The 14,689-nt window shown below is 42.8% G+C and overlaps 1 protein-coding gene across 21 annotated transcripts in view; it reads right to left on the reverse strand.

Moving 5' to 3' along the window:
- The window catches only part of Eif4g3 (eukaryotic translation initiation factor 4 gamma 3), a 229,712-nt gene that overhangs the window by 49,378 nt on the left and 165,645 nt on the right, over positions 1 to 14,689 (reverse strand). For all 21 annotated transcript variants that reach the window (XM_026782045.1, XM_026782044.1, XM_026782040.1 and 18 more), the window contains 4 exons: positions 9,670 to 9,916; positions 6,258 to 6,391; positions 4,693 to 4,812; positions 605 to 775 (listed from right to left, as the gene is read on the reverse strand). In XM_026782045.1, coding sequence (XP_026637846.1) covers positions 605 to 775; positions 4,693 to 4,812; positions 6,258 to 6,391; positions 9,670 to 9,916 — 672 coding nt within the window. The remainder of the gene's footprint in view (positions 1 to 604; positions 776 to 4,692; positions 4,813 to 6,257; positions 6,392 to 9,669; positions 9,917 to 14,689) is intronic.

Genomic DNA, 14,689 nt, shown 5'->3' on the forward strand with positions numbered 1-14,689 from the left:
AAAAAAAAAAAAAAAAAAAAAAATTAGAATAATGTAGAAATGATCCAGGAACTGGTGGACTATGCCTTTAATCCCAGTTCTCGGAACGCAGAGGCAGGTAGATCTCAGTGAGTTCGAGGCCAGCCTGGTCTAGCTACCAAGTGAGTTCCAGGACAGCAAGGACTATTACACAGAGAAACCCTGTTCAAAAAAAAGTACATGCATGAAAATGTCATAATGAAACCCATTATGTAAAAAAAGCATGCCTCATATGAACACAGTGAGAGCCACAGAAAAAGGTACAGTGATTTATTCTTTTATCTTTGTATTGGGGATCAGACTACAGCCTTGCCCAATCTCAGTAAGCCTTTGCAGAGTGACATTTAGATCCACCAGTAAAGACAAAATAGATTATCATTCCTAAGGCTTACAGAACAATGACATTAGAAAAAAAGGATAAAAAGCCAGGTATGATGGCTAATATTTTTAACGTGTCAGAATCTCTATGAACTGGAGCCAGCCAGGACCTGTCTCAAACAAAACAAACCTTTCCACATAATAAAAAAGGCAGAAGAACTTACAAAGGAAGGCTCAAGCTCACGGAGCACAGACACAACCTCCTCACCTGCGTTTTAATGCTTTCAGGGTCGTCAGCCTGGCTGTCCCGCTTCTGGCTGGGCTTCCAGGCATTCTCCGCCTTTCTCAAGTGCACATCTTCCTTTACAGACACGGTGATGATCTTTCTGGGCTCTCTTCTCTGGCCGGGCTGAGACCTTCGAGGTCCAACATTCAACAACTAGGACAAGAACATTACATTCATTCAGAGAACCCAGAGTGCCTGCGTCTGCAGGGCTGCTCAAGCTTCCTGCTCACAGCAAACCTTCTCCATGAAAAGACGAGGCATTAGGTGTTCGAGTTAGAAATAATCTTAAGAGGAAGAAAAATGGTCTCGAATACCATCACTACAACATCTCTACCTCTTAAAGTGCCAAAAGGATAAAAAAAAAGGGGGGGGGGGTCCATCTCTGATAAATTGCCGTTCCCAGTCCTGCTCAGGAAACCTGTGCTCCAGGGAAGCTGCACTGCACAGGTCACGGTGGCCGAATTACAAACACTCACAGAGTAGACCACAGTGGCAATCTGCCCCAAACACTAGCTGTTAAAAAAAAAAAAAGACAAGGAAAGAAGAAACTATTTGTACCAGTTGTGGTAGCACACACCCATACACTTGTGATCCCAGCACGCAGGACAGGACACAGAAATATCCACCTGAGCTAAAGGTGAGACCCTGTAGCCATATTTTGTTTGTAATCTAACAAACAAAGCTTGCCTGAAGAACAGAGTGCAGAGTTAAGCCATTAGAGGCCAGGGAGTGGTGGCTCACACCTTTAATCCCAGGACTTGGGAGATAGAAGCCGAGGGATCTCAGTTAGTTCAAGGCCACCCTGGGCTACTTAAGATTGAAATCTGGCTAAAAAAAGAAACAGCTCACACAGAGGTAATCCCAAGCACTAGGAAGGTGGAGACAGGAATGATGTGGCTGGGTGGAGAGAGGAATGTCAGGAGGGAGAAGACAGGAGCTCAGAGCAGTCTGAGGATCACCCCTGCAGTCTGAAGGACATGATGGTCCCTTCAGTTTGAACATCAGCAGACGTAAAAGTTCTCTCTAGTGGCTGCTTTGCTTCTCTGATCCTTCAGTTTTCACCCCTAATATCTGACTCTGGGTTTTTATTATTAAAAACAATTAGAATTTGTGCTACATTTGACACCCAACTTTTGGGGTATGAATTCATGAAAAAGCCACTTTCCTTGTAGGTTTGGAGCCACTGGCCCACCAGCTAGATTTTCCTTTTTTCTTTCCTGGTGGTATTTCCTTGGACCCTCTTCTGGGACTGCTGCCAAACTAGGTAACTGTCTTATACCAATCATCAATCATGCACTAGGAATGGTAGTGACAAGCGGGCATCAGAATAAATAAAAGTTTGAATCCCCATTGAGATTGTCAGAAGAACAAGTAAGGACACAGAACTGATGACAGGGTCACAAACATTATAAACAAACAAGTAGATGAGGAGACGGCTCAGTGGTAAACAGCATCAACTGCTCTTCCAGAGGACCCGGGTTCAAATCCTAGCACTCACATAGCAGCTCATACCTGTCTATAACTCCATTTCGTTGGACCTGACATCCATGGGAAAACACCAATGCACAAAAAAACAAAAACAAAACAAAAAACAATATGGGTTAACTGAGAGACACTAAAGACTAGGAAAATTCCATCAGGGACAGTTGCTAAACCAGGCTCTAAGGACACTCACAAATGAATCTTCTACATAAGATCTAGGTCAAACAACTCTGTTAAGACACTCACTCAGCCAAAGACAGTCTGGATTTCATGATCCAGATGATGTTCCTGAGGCAGATCCTGTGGGTAAGTTATCTTTCCATCTGGTGGATATAATTCAACAACAACAATGTTTCCAGACATTCAATCTAACACACACTTGGATATGAAAATGTGTCAGAACAAATGCACTTGGGTAAAATGAAATGACATAAAGTCACGGAGAAGTCATGGAATGAGGGATTGGGAGACGAGTCGGGTATTAAAGAACAGGCTGCACAAGATAAGGACTGGAGTTCAGAATCTTCAGCATCCATGTGAAAGACACATGCATGGACGTGACAAAGCATATCTATAATCTCAGTGACGGTGGACTGGGGCGGAGACAGGTGATCCTGGAAGCTTGCTGCTAGCTGGTGTAGCTGAAATACGGTCTCAAAAAGTAAGGTCAACTGTGATACGGAAGGGCACTAGATATGGAACTCAGGTATGATCACGGGCACATACCCTGTCACACATGTGCACCATACACACATGGACCCCATACAACAAAAACTTTTATCTGAAGATAGTCACTTACAAAGACTACTGTAAACACCAGTGAGCAGACCTCGAGACTATAACCTGCACCATCTCTCCACACGCTTCATTCAATTTCCAGAGGAAGTCACCCTGGGGTTAAAAGGTCACATACAAGGCAAACTGATGTCTGAGCTTCTGTGAACCTGGAAAGCTGAATGTCACAGGTCCCAAGTCACATTGTGCTGGCTCCCGTATTATGCCATTTACTGTCCATCTCCATGTTTGACCTTACATCCCTGTGACCATTAGGCAATTCTCTTGGCATGTACTCACAAAGCGCTAGCTTCCACTAGCAGAGGGGCTAAGAATGTCATCCGACAGCCTGTGAGGCCCAAGGCCACAATTTCCCTGCTTGGTTATAACTCCCTACCTAAAATCTCCACTAGTATATTTGAAGAATGATACTCTTTTGCTGTTAGTACAAAAAGTCACAGAACTGCTACTAAGTTAGAATATGATATTTGATGAAACCTGGATCTGTTTTCTTGGGCCTTGACTACTCATACTTGGCTCTGGGATAAATTCTTACTGGAGTTTAAGATGAGAGCTGCAGTTTCCACTGACACTATAAATCATCAAATTTAAAGTATGTATTAAAATATATATATATATTCTTAAAAAATAGTTCCATATCGTGAATGACTTACATCCCACCCATCCATGTACATATATAATTTGAACCCACACATGGGATCCTGTTCCGTGATTATGACAGACTGAAAACGAGGTGCAGGGGTGATAGGTGAGCACTATCATGTCTACACCTGGCTTTTCACATGAGTTCCATTCTAGGAACTGAACTTAGGCCCTCAGGTTTAGTGGTAAGCACTTTACCAACTAAGCACCTCTCTCTATTCATTTTCTGTTTTCACTATTTTACAAGATACAGCTTGTCCTCAACTTACACAGCTTCCTCTGGTTCAACTATTGGAAAACAATGAAAAAGCTGGGAATAAAAACTGGGAAGGTACATGGCAAGGAGGCACCTTAATCTGTAACATTCAGGAGTGACTTATGGACAATACTGAGCAAAACGGGAGTAGCACAGATGTCACCAGCCAGAAAATAACCAATCATCCCAGACATCTGCAGCTCTGTGAAGAAGTAAGCAGGGGCAAGTGTGATGCTCAGCGCAGATCCTCTGGGGATGCCAACTCCTCCTCGGAAAAGCCTGCCACTGTGTATATGACAACCTGTAGGTTACCAGTACTACACTTGTCATTTGTCTAAATTTCGACTTCATGGTCTAGAGTAAATAAGAGCAAACAAAAACTACATCACCACAGACATGTCTAAAAAATAAAATAAAAAGATCCAGTCAGTACACTCCTATAGGTAAACTCTTTAGGGGTGACACAGACATCACCACCAGTGGAGTGCAGCCTGGGGCTGTGCTCAGTTCCAAAACTGGCAATCCATGCCTGCTCTGTACTTAGTAAATCTGAGGAAATAAAGTCAGAGAGGATGAGCTGAGTGTCACTGGACACTCTAGGTGACCATGATGTCTCAGAATCCTACCAAGGTTGGTGCTACAGCAAAAGTATGTGCAGGCCACTTCAAAAGAGAAGTCAGAGACAAAGACCAGACCAACTCAGTACAGAAAAAGGCATGCAGAGGAGCATTGTGTTTTTCTTTGGTATTCATAAGGACGCTATGGAGGGTTGTTTCCGCCTCTTCTACTTCTTGATCACAGGACTCAACATACAATAACACCACTTCCTGTCCTCAGACAAGATGTCTACCACAGCTATCTAACTGATTTGGTTGTTGTAGGAAAAGGCACTTACAGGCACGCCTCTTCCGCCAGGTGTATGCCTTCCAAAATCTGCAAAGGCTGGGGTGAAGTCGGGTCCGCGAGGCAAAATGCGAGGGTCCAGGGTTCGCATTGGCAATCTGGGCTGGTTGATCTGCACACATGAAGAAGCACAGAAAAGCTTAAAGCACACAAGTTCCCGTTCATTCAGGGCCAGAAAGTTACCACAGACTTCTGTGATGCTGTGAGCTGACAAGGTAAGTTCTGGACTCTCCACCAAAGGAATTAGCTCCTGAGCCACTAGGATGTCAATGGCTGTCTCCAGAGACAATTGGCATTAGACCTGTGAGGCGAGGGTTTTACCCATGCTTCACCCCATGCCCTTACTCTCTTTTTTAAATAAACATCCCTGATTTTAATAATTTTCACCATGCACCATATAAACCAAATATAAAGAGGAAGGAAGCTGGGGCTGGGGAGACGGTTCAATGGTTAGAGCACTTGCTACCCTTGCAGAAGACTGGAGTTTAGTTCCCAGCACCCACATGACAGTTTACAACATCTGGAACTCTAGGCCTAGGGGATCTGATACCCTCTTCTTGCCTGTAAGGACGTTAGGCAAACACGTGATACACATACAATCATGCTGGCAAAATCCCACAGACATAAAGTTAAGAAATACATACTAAAAATTCAAAATAGGAGGGATGTCTATCTAAATGGAAAGGTCTAGGGACTTTAATCACTTTAAGTAACTATTAAGACAATTTTTATATATACAATATCTGAATTATGTCGCCTGCCAGTGAAGCATCATTTTGTAACTATCTCCTCGGGTTTCTGACCCCTCCTTGTTGGTACCATATCAAAGTTTAGAACCCGGGAAAGAGCTCTATGAATGCAGCCTTGTTTCCTCCACCTCACAGAAGGTTTTATCCCATCACTAGAAGAATAAACAATAAACAGACACATTAATACAGTCTTAAAAACGAACACTCAGGGCTCAGTAGTTAAGGGCACTTATTCCTGCAGCAAAACAGGGTTCAGTTACCAGCACCTACACAGTGTGGGTCACAAGTATCCTCAACCCCAGCCGGGCGGTGGTGGCGCACGCCTTTAATCCCAGCACTTGGGAGGCAGAGGCAGGTGGATCTCTGTGAGTTCGAGACCAGCCTGGTCTACAAGAGCTAGTTCCAGGACAGGCTCCAAAACCACAGAGAAACCCTGTCTCGAAAAACAAAAACAAAAGCAAAAACAAAAACAAACAAAAAAAAAGTATCCTCAACCCCAGTTCCAGGGAATCTCTGACACCCTTTTCTGACCTCACTGGGCACTGGAAGCATACATACATGCAAGTGAAACACTCAAACACATAAAATTTCAAAGAAACAACAATAAAAAAAAATCAGTACTGAAGAAGGGGCCTAAACATGGTTTTCAATATACTAAAGAAGAAAGTAATTTGGGAACACCTAGTTCTCAAACATTGTATGTGGTACTTGGATGCTTATGATCAAGCATTTCCCTAAGAGCTGCTCATACTGCACCTGTCACACGAGCACTCAGACCACCTGGCTTTCTCCCGAGCATGTGGCTTACCTTGTCGAGAACCACATCGCTAATGGGAGGCAGCCCCTCTGGTTTTTGGATACAGGGAGGCATATACTGGAAGTCCAGTAGGAACTCCCTGTCGTATTGCTTCTTGCCTTCGGTATCCACAGGCTTCCAGGACTCTAAAAGAGCATCATAAGCAGAAACCGTTTGTCCAAATCTGTTTCAACACCTCCTCAAGGAAACAAAGGAGCCAGCTAAAAAGCCAGCACAGGATGACAGCCAAAAGAATGAACACTCAAAACCAGTCTTGGCTCTTTCAAAATTAGGAAAGCCAAAGCAAGGAGCAAGCACTTTCTACACATCCCCACAAGAACCTCTGACAGTCTCATAAGGACGTACAGTAGTGCTTTTAGTAAATAAACCTTAAGCCAAGAAGACCGTAGGAATCGGGTAAGATGTAGTTTCCTGGGAACATGGTTGGCATATGGTTGGTTGCTCACATAAAAATGTTATTTTTGAGAAAAGAAAAGGTAAATAAAAAGACACAAAACAAAAACAATTTGCTTCAGACAATGAAAATCTAGTCAGCTGAATAGAGATTTTCTTCGTTGTCTTCAGCTTAATTTGAAGAAAGCTGAGGGTACCCACACCCTTCCTCTACAACACCCTGACTTACAGGTTCTCTGAGTGAAAATGTCATTGTGTGTTTGGAAACAGTGTGTGACTATGGAGTTCAGCTCAGACTTCTGGGGCTAAAGTGTGAACCACCAGGACTGTCTTAGCTCTCATCTTTATTAGGAAATTTGAATTAGTAGTTTGCCATAGAATGCACCTTTCTATTTGTACTATATGAACTATATAACCTCACCCTTGTAAAAAAAATCAGTTAAAACATTTAATTATGTGTATGTATGTGTCTGTGTGTGGGATTGTGCCCATGAGAGCAGGGCCTGCAGAGGCCAGAAGAGGGAATAGGATCCCCTAGATACAGGCAGTTGTGAGTTGTTTGAGGTTAAGGCTGGGAATTAAACTCTGGTCTACTGTATGATCAGTATGTGCTTTTAAGGGTGTAGCCATTTCCAGACCCCTGACCTTACCTTTATTATGTAAAATTAGAAAAATTCTATATGAAATTTTATTGGACATTAAAAGCAAGCCATTATCTCCTTCTCTCCTTTCCTTCTTTGACAAAACTCATTGAAAACAAGCCCCAGGCTGTAGTGGTGGTGGTGGACGCCTTTAATCCCGACATTCAGGAGGCAGAGGCAGGCGGATCTGAGTCTGAGGACATCCTGGTCTATAAAACAAGTTCCAGGACAGCCAAGGATACAAAGAGAAACCCTGAGGGGAAGAAGAACAGAATCAAGCCCCAGATCATGCCAGTGCAGCAATATATTTTATATTAATTAATTTATTAAACATTAGGTAATTTATTGGGTCCTAGGATTAAACCGCCCCATTCCCAACCATTACTGCTACACACTGGATTACAAAGTCAAAGGATGTCAGAAAGCTGGACCCTGCAACTGGGCAATGAAAGTACTGTCATCACAAGTTGTGAAGAACAGGCTGGTGGTCACTGTCAGTGTTTAGTGATATGGTATAAGACTGTACCTGAAATACTGTTCCTGAAGTTTAAAAAGAAGTTTTTAGGCAAATGGATTTTTTTGTTTAATAGTTACAAAATTGAATGTGCAGTACGAATGTAATACCATGATTTCAAAAAGCCCACCCACAGCAGTGGCACCATACACAACAGGCCGCTGGGAGAAGTATATGCATGTAATCCCAGTTCTTCTGGAGGCTGAAGCACAAGGACTGCAAGCCAAGGTCAGCCTGGAATACAGAGTGAGTTCTGCTGTAGCCTGGGTGACATCATGGCAGACAGTCTCAAAAGTGAAAAGAAAAATAGAGCTGCAACACAGCTGAGTGGTAGAACATTTTCCAAGCATTAAAAACTAGATGAAAATTTAAAAAATTAGTACTTCAAGGTGGGAAATATAGGCTAGTCGCTTCCAAACATTCCGGACTACACAAATGTTCACAGGACCTGGGGGAAGTGAGAGGAAGGAGCTGGAGAGTTGATATGATCAGGATGCATTGTATGTGTTTATTAATTTGCCCAAGAATAAATAATCATTTTTAAAAAGTCAGGAGTGGTGGACGGTGCCTATAATCAATCTCTCGTTAGGCGGAGGCAGGAAGATCGACACAAGTATGAGGACAGACTGGGCTACATAACTAGATCTTGACCCAAATAAATTAATGAAGAAATAAGGAGTTCATGAAGTTAAAAACAGAACTAAAGTAAGTTTCTCAGAGCTATACTTACTTCTACGACAAAAAAAAAAAAAAAAAACGAAAAAACAAACCATAGCAACATTTTTCATTTATTATGCTTTGTAATTTTACTGCTTATTGCTCTGCAATTGCAGCCTGTACACGGAGTTAAATGCAGTGGTTTGAAAAGCCCCGGCTTGGGTTATCTCCAAGTCTCACATGTTTACATTCTAACTCTGCAACTTTACTTTGTACTGGTAGTGGAAGAAAACCTTTCACCAATCCCAAACTTCTCATGCAAGGAGCCACCTCTCCACACGCTGACAGCAAGGCCCTCCATAATGTCCCACAGCAATTAGGCGTGCAGTGGTTACTGAGGTGCTGAGACCAGATCAAACCTCTGTCATGCCAGGACAGGATCTGTATGCACCCACGGTGTCCGGCTGTGAGACCCTCCAGAGCTCATGACCCCAACTCTGCAGCACCTCCTCGCTATGCAAGTCCACTCTACCTGGCTGGTCTGTACAAGCATTCAGTCAATAAGAGTCAGTTCAGTCAGGGGAAAACAGACTCTCAGGGCACTGCTTATCACTACAATATAATACCCATTTGACCAGCGCAAAGAGAAAAGCCCGGTTTCCTCAAGCTGCGCTGCAGATTCCCACTGGCTGCTGCTCTTGGGCAGTAAGGTTTGGACAGGACTCTAGATTTACTAGTCACTAAGCGCCATATTAGGCTAACCTATCTGTCCTGTAAATCTCTTTTTAAAAATATTTATTTATTTATTATGTATACAATATTCTGTCTGTGTGTATGTCTGCAGGCCAGAAGAGGGCACCAGACCTCATTACAGGTGGTTGTGAGCCACCATGTGGTTGCCGGGAATTGAACTCAGGACCTCTGGAAGAGCAGGCAATGCTCTTAACCACTGAGCCATCTCTCCAGCCCCCCCTTTTTGGTTTTTCGAGACGGGGTTTCTCTGCGGCTTTGGAGCCTGTCCTGGAACTAGCTCTGTAGACCAGGCTGGTCTCGAACTCACAGAGATCCGCCTGCCTCTGCCTCCCGAGTGCTGTCCTGTAAATCTTACTTTAGAATGAATATTTCTCTGTGGAGACATCTCCTTAAGACCACGCAGGAGGAAACCATGAAAGGACACAGGAAGCCAGGGCCAACTTACCTGCTTTAAATGGTAAGGTGATCCCATCCCCAGAACTATCAGTAGAGCCTGAATTGGCGTCACCTCCTTCCCCCTCAGAAGTACTCTCGGCACCATTGCGTAGAGGCTCAGCTTCTTCTCCATTTTCTTCCCCAGCTTTCACTCTTTTCAGGGCAGAGGGGTCTCTCTCAAAGTGAAACCCTTGGTTCATTTTATCTTGCTCAGGTTCAAGTACTCTGTCATCTGGAAGCTCCTCTTCAGTTTTAGGCTGGAGCACAAGGCAACACAGAACTCACATGAAATATACATAACAAAAGCATACACTTACTCCATCAAAACAAAAATAAAAAAAACACAGGGAAAAATGCCACTCAAGCTGAGTATCTGGACTCAGCACACGGCATAAGAACCATTTCATCAGTTACCACACGACAGACAATTCAGACAGCTACTGAAATGCTTCAAGCTGGGGCCGACGGAAGCTAAATGTAGTAAAGGCTTCGTGAGAGAACTGCTAACTCTCACTCTCTCTCTCCTTTTTTTAAGACAGGGTTTCTCTGTGTGTAGTACTGGCTGTCTTCCTAACTCACTATATAGACCAGGCTAGAAATCAAGAATACTCCTGCCTCTGCCTCCCAAGTAGACCATCCCCAGCTAAGAATTACAAATTGTTAAAAGCTTATGGCCATGAAAGAATCCAGGTCAGAAATCTAAGCAAGTATGTTCTTCTTGCTACCATAATTCATCACATATCAAAAGACACTAGAGGGCAGAGGCTCCTACATGCCTCTAGCTTTGAAACAGTATTGGGGAATTGAATTAGAGTCCTATAATCATACTCTACTTTACAAAGAGGCCACAGGTAGTTAAAAATCTGTTGTTAGAATCCAAGAGCATATATAAAGAATACACATACACAAGAATCATTTACAGAAAAAAAATCTCACAACAGTATCTTTCTGGGAGTCTATAGGCCAGGAGAAACTATTATTACTCAGTTCATTTCTACCAAAAGTCTTGGTGTTGAACAAGATGTCAAAAGGTCTTCATGAGCAGCTGAACTCTTGAGCCAGCGCTCTCTGTGAAGTGAAGTGTCTGGTAAAGGGGGTACCCTCAATACAAGCCTTCCCAACCAGCACTCACAAGGAAGGGGTTCCGACAGAAGGTACTTGGCAGATAAGCAACGGAGCTGCTGCAACAGCACACTGTCCTGCACACAGGATGCTTTACCTTATCTGATTCATGTTAAATCAATTTTGCTAAACTCAAACATTTTTACTTTATCAATTAAGTATTGAAAAATACTAGCAATGTTTTCCTACAATATATCAGATAGCAAGGAAAGACACATTTTAGCGTTTTATCAATAGATATGGATGATCTAAAAGACCTACACCTGCCGAATGGTGGCGCGCACCAGACTGGAAATGATTTTTTTTTCAAGGAGGCCACTTTCAACTTTTGCAAAAAGAAGACTGGGTGAAGCTAATGGTTAAGAGAAGGGCCTCAGTTCCATGCACCTGGCACTTTAGCATGCTCTGAGTACACTGACAATGATCTTGAGTTACAACTTTCCACTTCAGTGCAGGTCATCCAGGGGATTTCACTGCTGCAGCTTCCAGCAGGGGGAACCACAGGCTCTATCACTAGACCATATCACTATTCTTCCCTCCTCCCGCACAACAGTCTGGCTGTTCTGGAACTAGCACTTGTAGACCAGGCTGGCCTTGAGTTTACAAAGATCCTGTCTCTGCCTCCCTCCCGAATGCTGGGATTAAAGACATGTAGCACCACCGCCTGGTCTATATCACAGTTTAAAAATTTTTTACTTAAGACCTTGTGGGAGAATTGTCTACATTCTGTCAACCATGTTTCAAATAAACGCAGATTGGCCAGGCAGGAAATATAGGCGAGAAAACCAGACAGGAAGTAGAAATGACGTAATGAGAACAGGAGAATTCTGAGAAGGAGGAAGTTGATTCCTCCCACTCCTGCCCAGACCACCCAAGCAGCAGGATGTGAGGATGTGATCTGCCCCACTGAAAAAAGATACTGAGCCACATGGCTAATATAGATCAGAAAAATGGGTTAATCAAAATGTGAGAGTTAGCCAGTGAGAGGCTAGAGCTAATGGGCCAATCAGCTTATAATTTATGGAGACCTATGTGTGATTTTCTTTGGGGCTAAACAGGTGTGGGGTAGTAGGCAGTACAAAAATCACAAACAAGCTGCCCCGTTCATGTAAAGTGTAGAGGTGAAAGTCATTTCCTAAAACCAGAAGAAGCAGGCAATCATGTACAAACACAGACTTGACACTTGGAAATTCAATTTGTAACCACAAAAGAAGCACAAGACACCTGTGGCATGAATAGTAAGCCCCAATGTAAGGAGGATACAGAATCACTGAGGAGACCATCTTGCTGATCCTTAAGGAGCAATTTTAAAGTATTTTCTTTTCCTCCTATTTATTTGTTTGTTTACTTATTTATTTATAGTTATTTAAAGACAAGCTTTCTCTGTGTAGGCCTTACTGTCCTGGAACACACACTATCACTCTATAGCTCAGGCTGGCCTCGAACTCAGAGGTCCACCTGTGTGTGCCACCAATTGAGTGTATTTTCATGTACATTTTTAAGGCTGTAAATGACTGAACAAAACATTTGTATGAACACCAATATGTAGTCCCACATTAACTATTCCTTAACTATATTATTTTTAAAGGCTGAGAAAATAATGTATGAAAAGGTGAGACTACCTGTGAAAATTAAGGTAAAAGCAGCTAGTATTTAATACACTGCTCTCATGATTGTTATATTAGGAAAGCACAGGACTTCGATTCTTGAATGAAGACTATATGAAAAGGAGAAAATATTTTAAAAATTATAAAAATATTTCATTTCTGTGAGTGTGTACGTGCACATTCATGTGGGTGCAGTACCCATGGGGTCCAGAAGAAGTCATCAATCCCTAAAACTGGAATTACAGACAGTGATGGGTTACCCACTACAGGATGCTAGGGTGTTCTGGAAGAGCAGCCCATTCCCTCACCCCTCTAGCCTCACTACTTAAAATTTTACACTGTGTAATTAGAGAGTAAGTGGCTGCTTCGCAAGGAACCAAAGCAGTTTCACATCCCCACAGCACGACAAAACAGGGCTACAACAAACTCTTGCCGACAGTCTGGTTCTGGCTCGCAAACTGCTTTCATAAATTGTACAAATTAAGGATAATTTTTATTCTTGGTATGGATGCTATAGCAAAAAGAGCATGTGTCTTTTAAATACAAATTCCAATTTCAATACACATTAATAAGTTTACTGGAACACAATCACATTTCATCAGTGACACAGTGTGTACACTGTGTGGCCTCAAGGGTTGTGGTGGGAATATTAGTATCACAACCTTTTAAAAGGAAGAGGTCCTGATCCACACTAAAGAAAACAATGAGTATGTGAAGGTTCATCCCTTCAGTATTCAGTAACTCTTAGAAATGGGTCCAGAGCACAACATGAAAAGAGTAAACTAAAGTGAATGAGCTAAACCCGGTGACGTCTCCAGAGGAACCCATGTGCGCCGCTCAAGCCTTACCCGGACTGTATGTGACTCCCCAGCCTCTAGGAAGTATCTTAGCCTCTGCAGGAACATCATTTTCAAAGCAAGCTTCAAGGCAGGAACCAACTACTTATACCTCTCTAACCTAGTGCTAAATCTTGTCCCTCAGGAGCACAATGATGTCACATCCATACACCTTTTTAGTGGTTGCTAGGGAACTCACTGTGACATCAACAGAGCGCCCTGTAGGGAAAATAATAGGACTGCAGAAGCAACAAAGGATACAGTTAGCTTTGTGAACCAGACCAAGTTTTTCATAGAAACAACGGCCTCATAGAATTATCTGAAAGCTGCCTTAGGCAGCGAGAAGCCTCCACAGGCAACACTTGCCTTGAAAGGCTGATGACATGAGTTGGATCCCCAGAATCAACAGAAAGGTGGAAGAAAGACCTGACTCCACGGGGCTGTTTTATGACACATGGAACATGACATAAATGCAGGTACAGAAACACAAACACAAGCTGACTCAATGGAGTGAGGCTGAGAATCTCTCTCCCCAGTCCAAGTCTAAGTTGTAAACATGCCCCCTTCCTTTAGAAAAATACAGCAACCCTAAAATGTAAACATATTGTATCTTCAGTAACATGTAAGAACGGAAGAGTTTAAGGGACTATCAAGAAAGCCAGCTGGGAATGTCCACTACGAAGTGCTAGGCACAAGGAACCCCAGGGCACAGAAAGGCATATCACTGGAACTCAGTGACCAGCCCAGCTAGCTCATCTCCAGGTTTAGTGGCAACGGACTAGAAAGTTATGGATGAGGTGACAGAGTAAGACATCCAATATAGATGGTTTATACACATCTAATGTACATGCATGTACCTCAATATACAAATTCAAACAAATGTAGACGTATCACACACAACACACAAAACAACAAATAAAACCACAAAAAAATCCTAAATATACAGTTCCTAACTAGGAAGAGTCGAGCAAACTTAACTATTTATAAGAAATATTTTCACAGAAGAACAACAATTATTCAAGGAAAACAAACATGTTATCAAAAGTCTTAAAAACAACCCCCTCTCCCGACATTAGATTTTTAGCTTGATAAACCAAGATCTGATTGGAAAATGTTCTCAAGAAAGCCAAATGTTGCAAGGTGGTGGTGGTGCACACCTTTAATCCCACCAGTACTCGGGAGGCAGAGGCAGGTGGATCTCTGTGAGTTCGACGCCAGCCTGGTCTACTGAGTGAGCTTCAGGAAAACCAGGGCTACACAGAGAAACCCTGTCTCAAAATGACAACAAAAAAATTCCCCCAAACAAACAAACAAAAAAGAAAGTGGGGGCTGAAGAGATGGCTCAAAGTTTAAGAGCACTGACTGCTCTTCCAGAGGTACTGAGTTCAATTCCTAGCAACCACATGGTGGCTCACAACCATCTATAATGAGATCTGGTGCCCTCTTCTGGCCTGCAGGCATACAT

This window comes from Microtus ochrogaster, chromosome 10, assembly GCF_000317375.1.
Source record: "Microtus ochrogaster isolate Prairie Vole_2 chromosome 10, MicOch1.0, whole genome shotgun sequence".
Classification (NCBI taxonomy): domain Eukaryota; kingdom Metazoa; phylum Chordata; class Mammalia; order Rodentia; family Cricetidae; genus Microtus; species Microtus ochrogaster.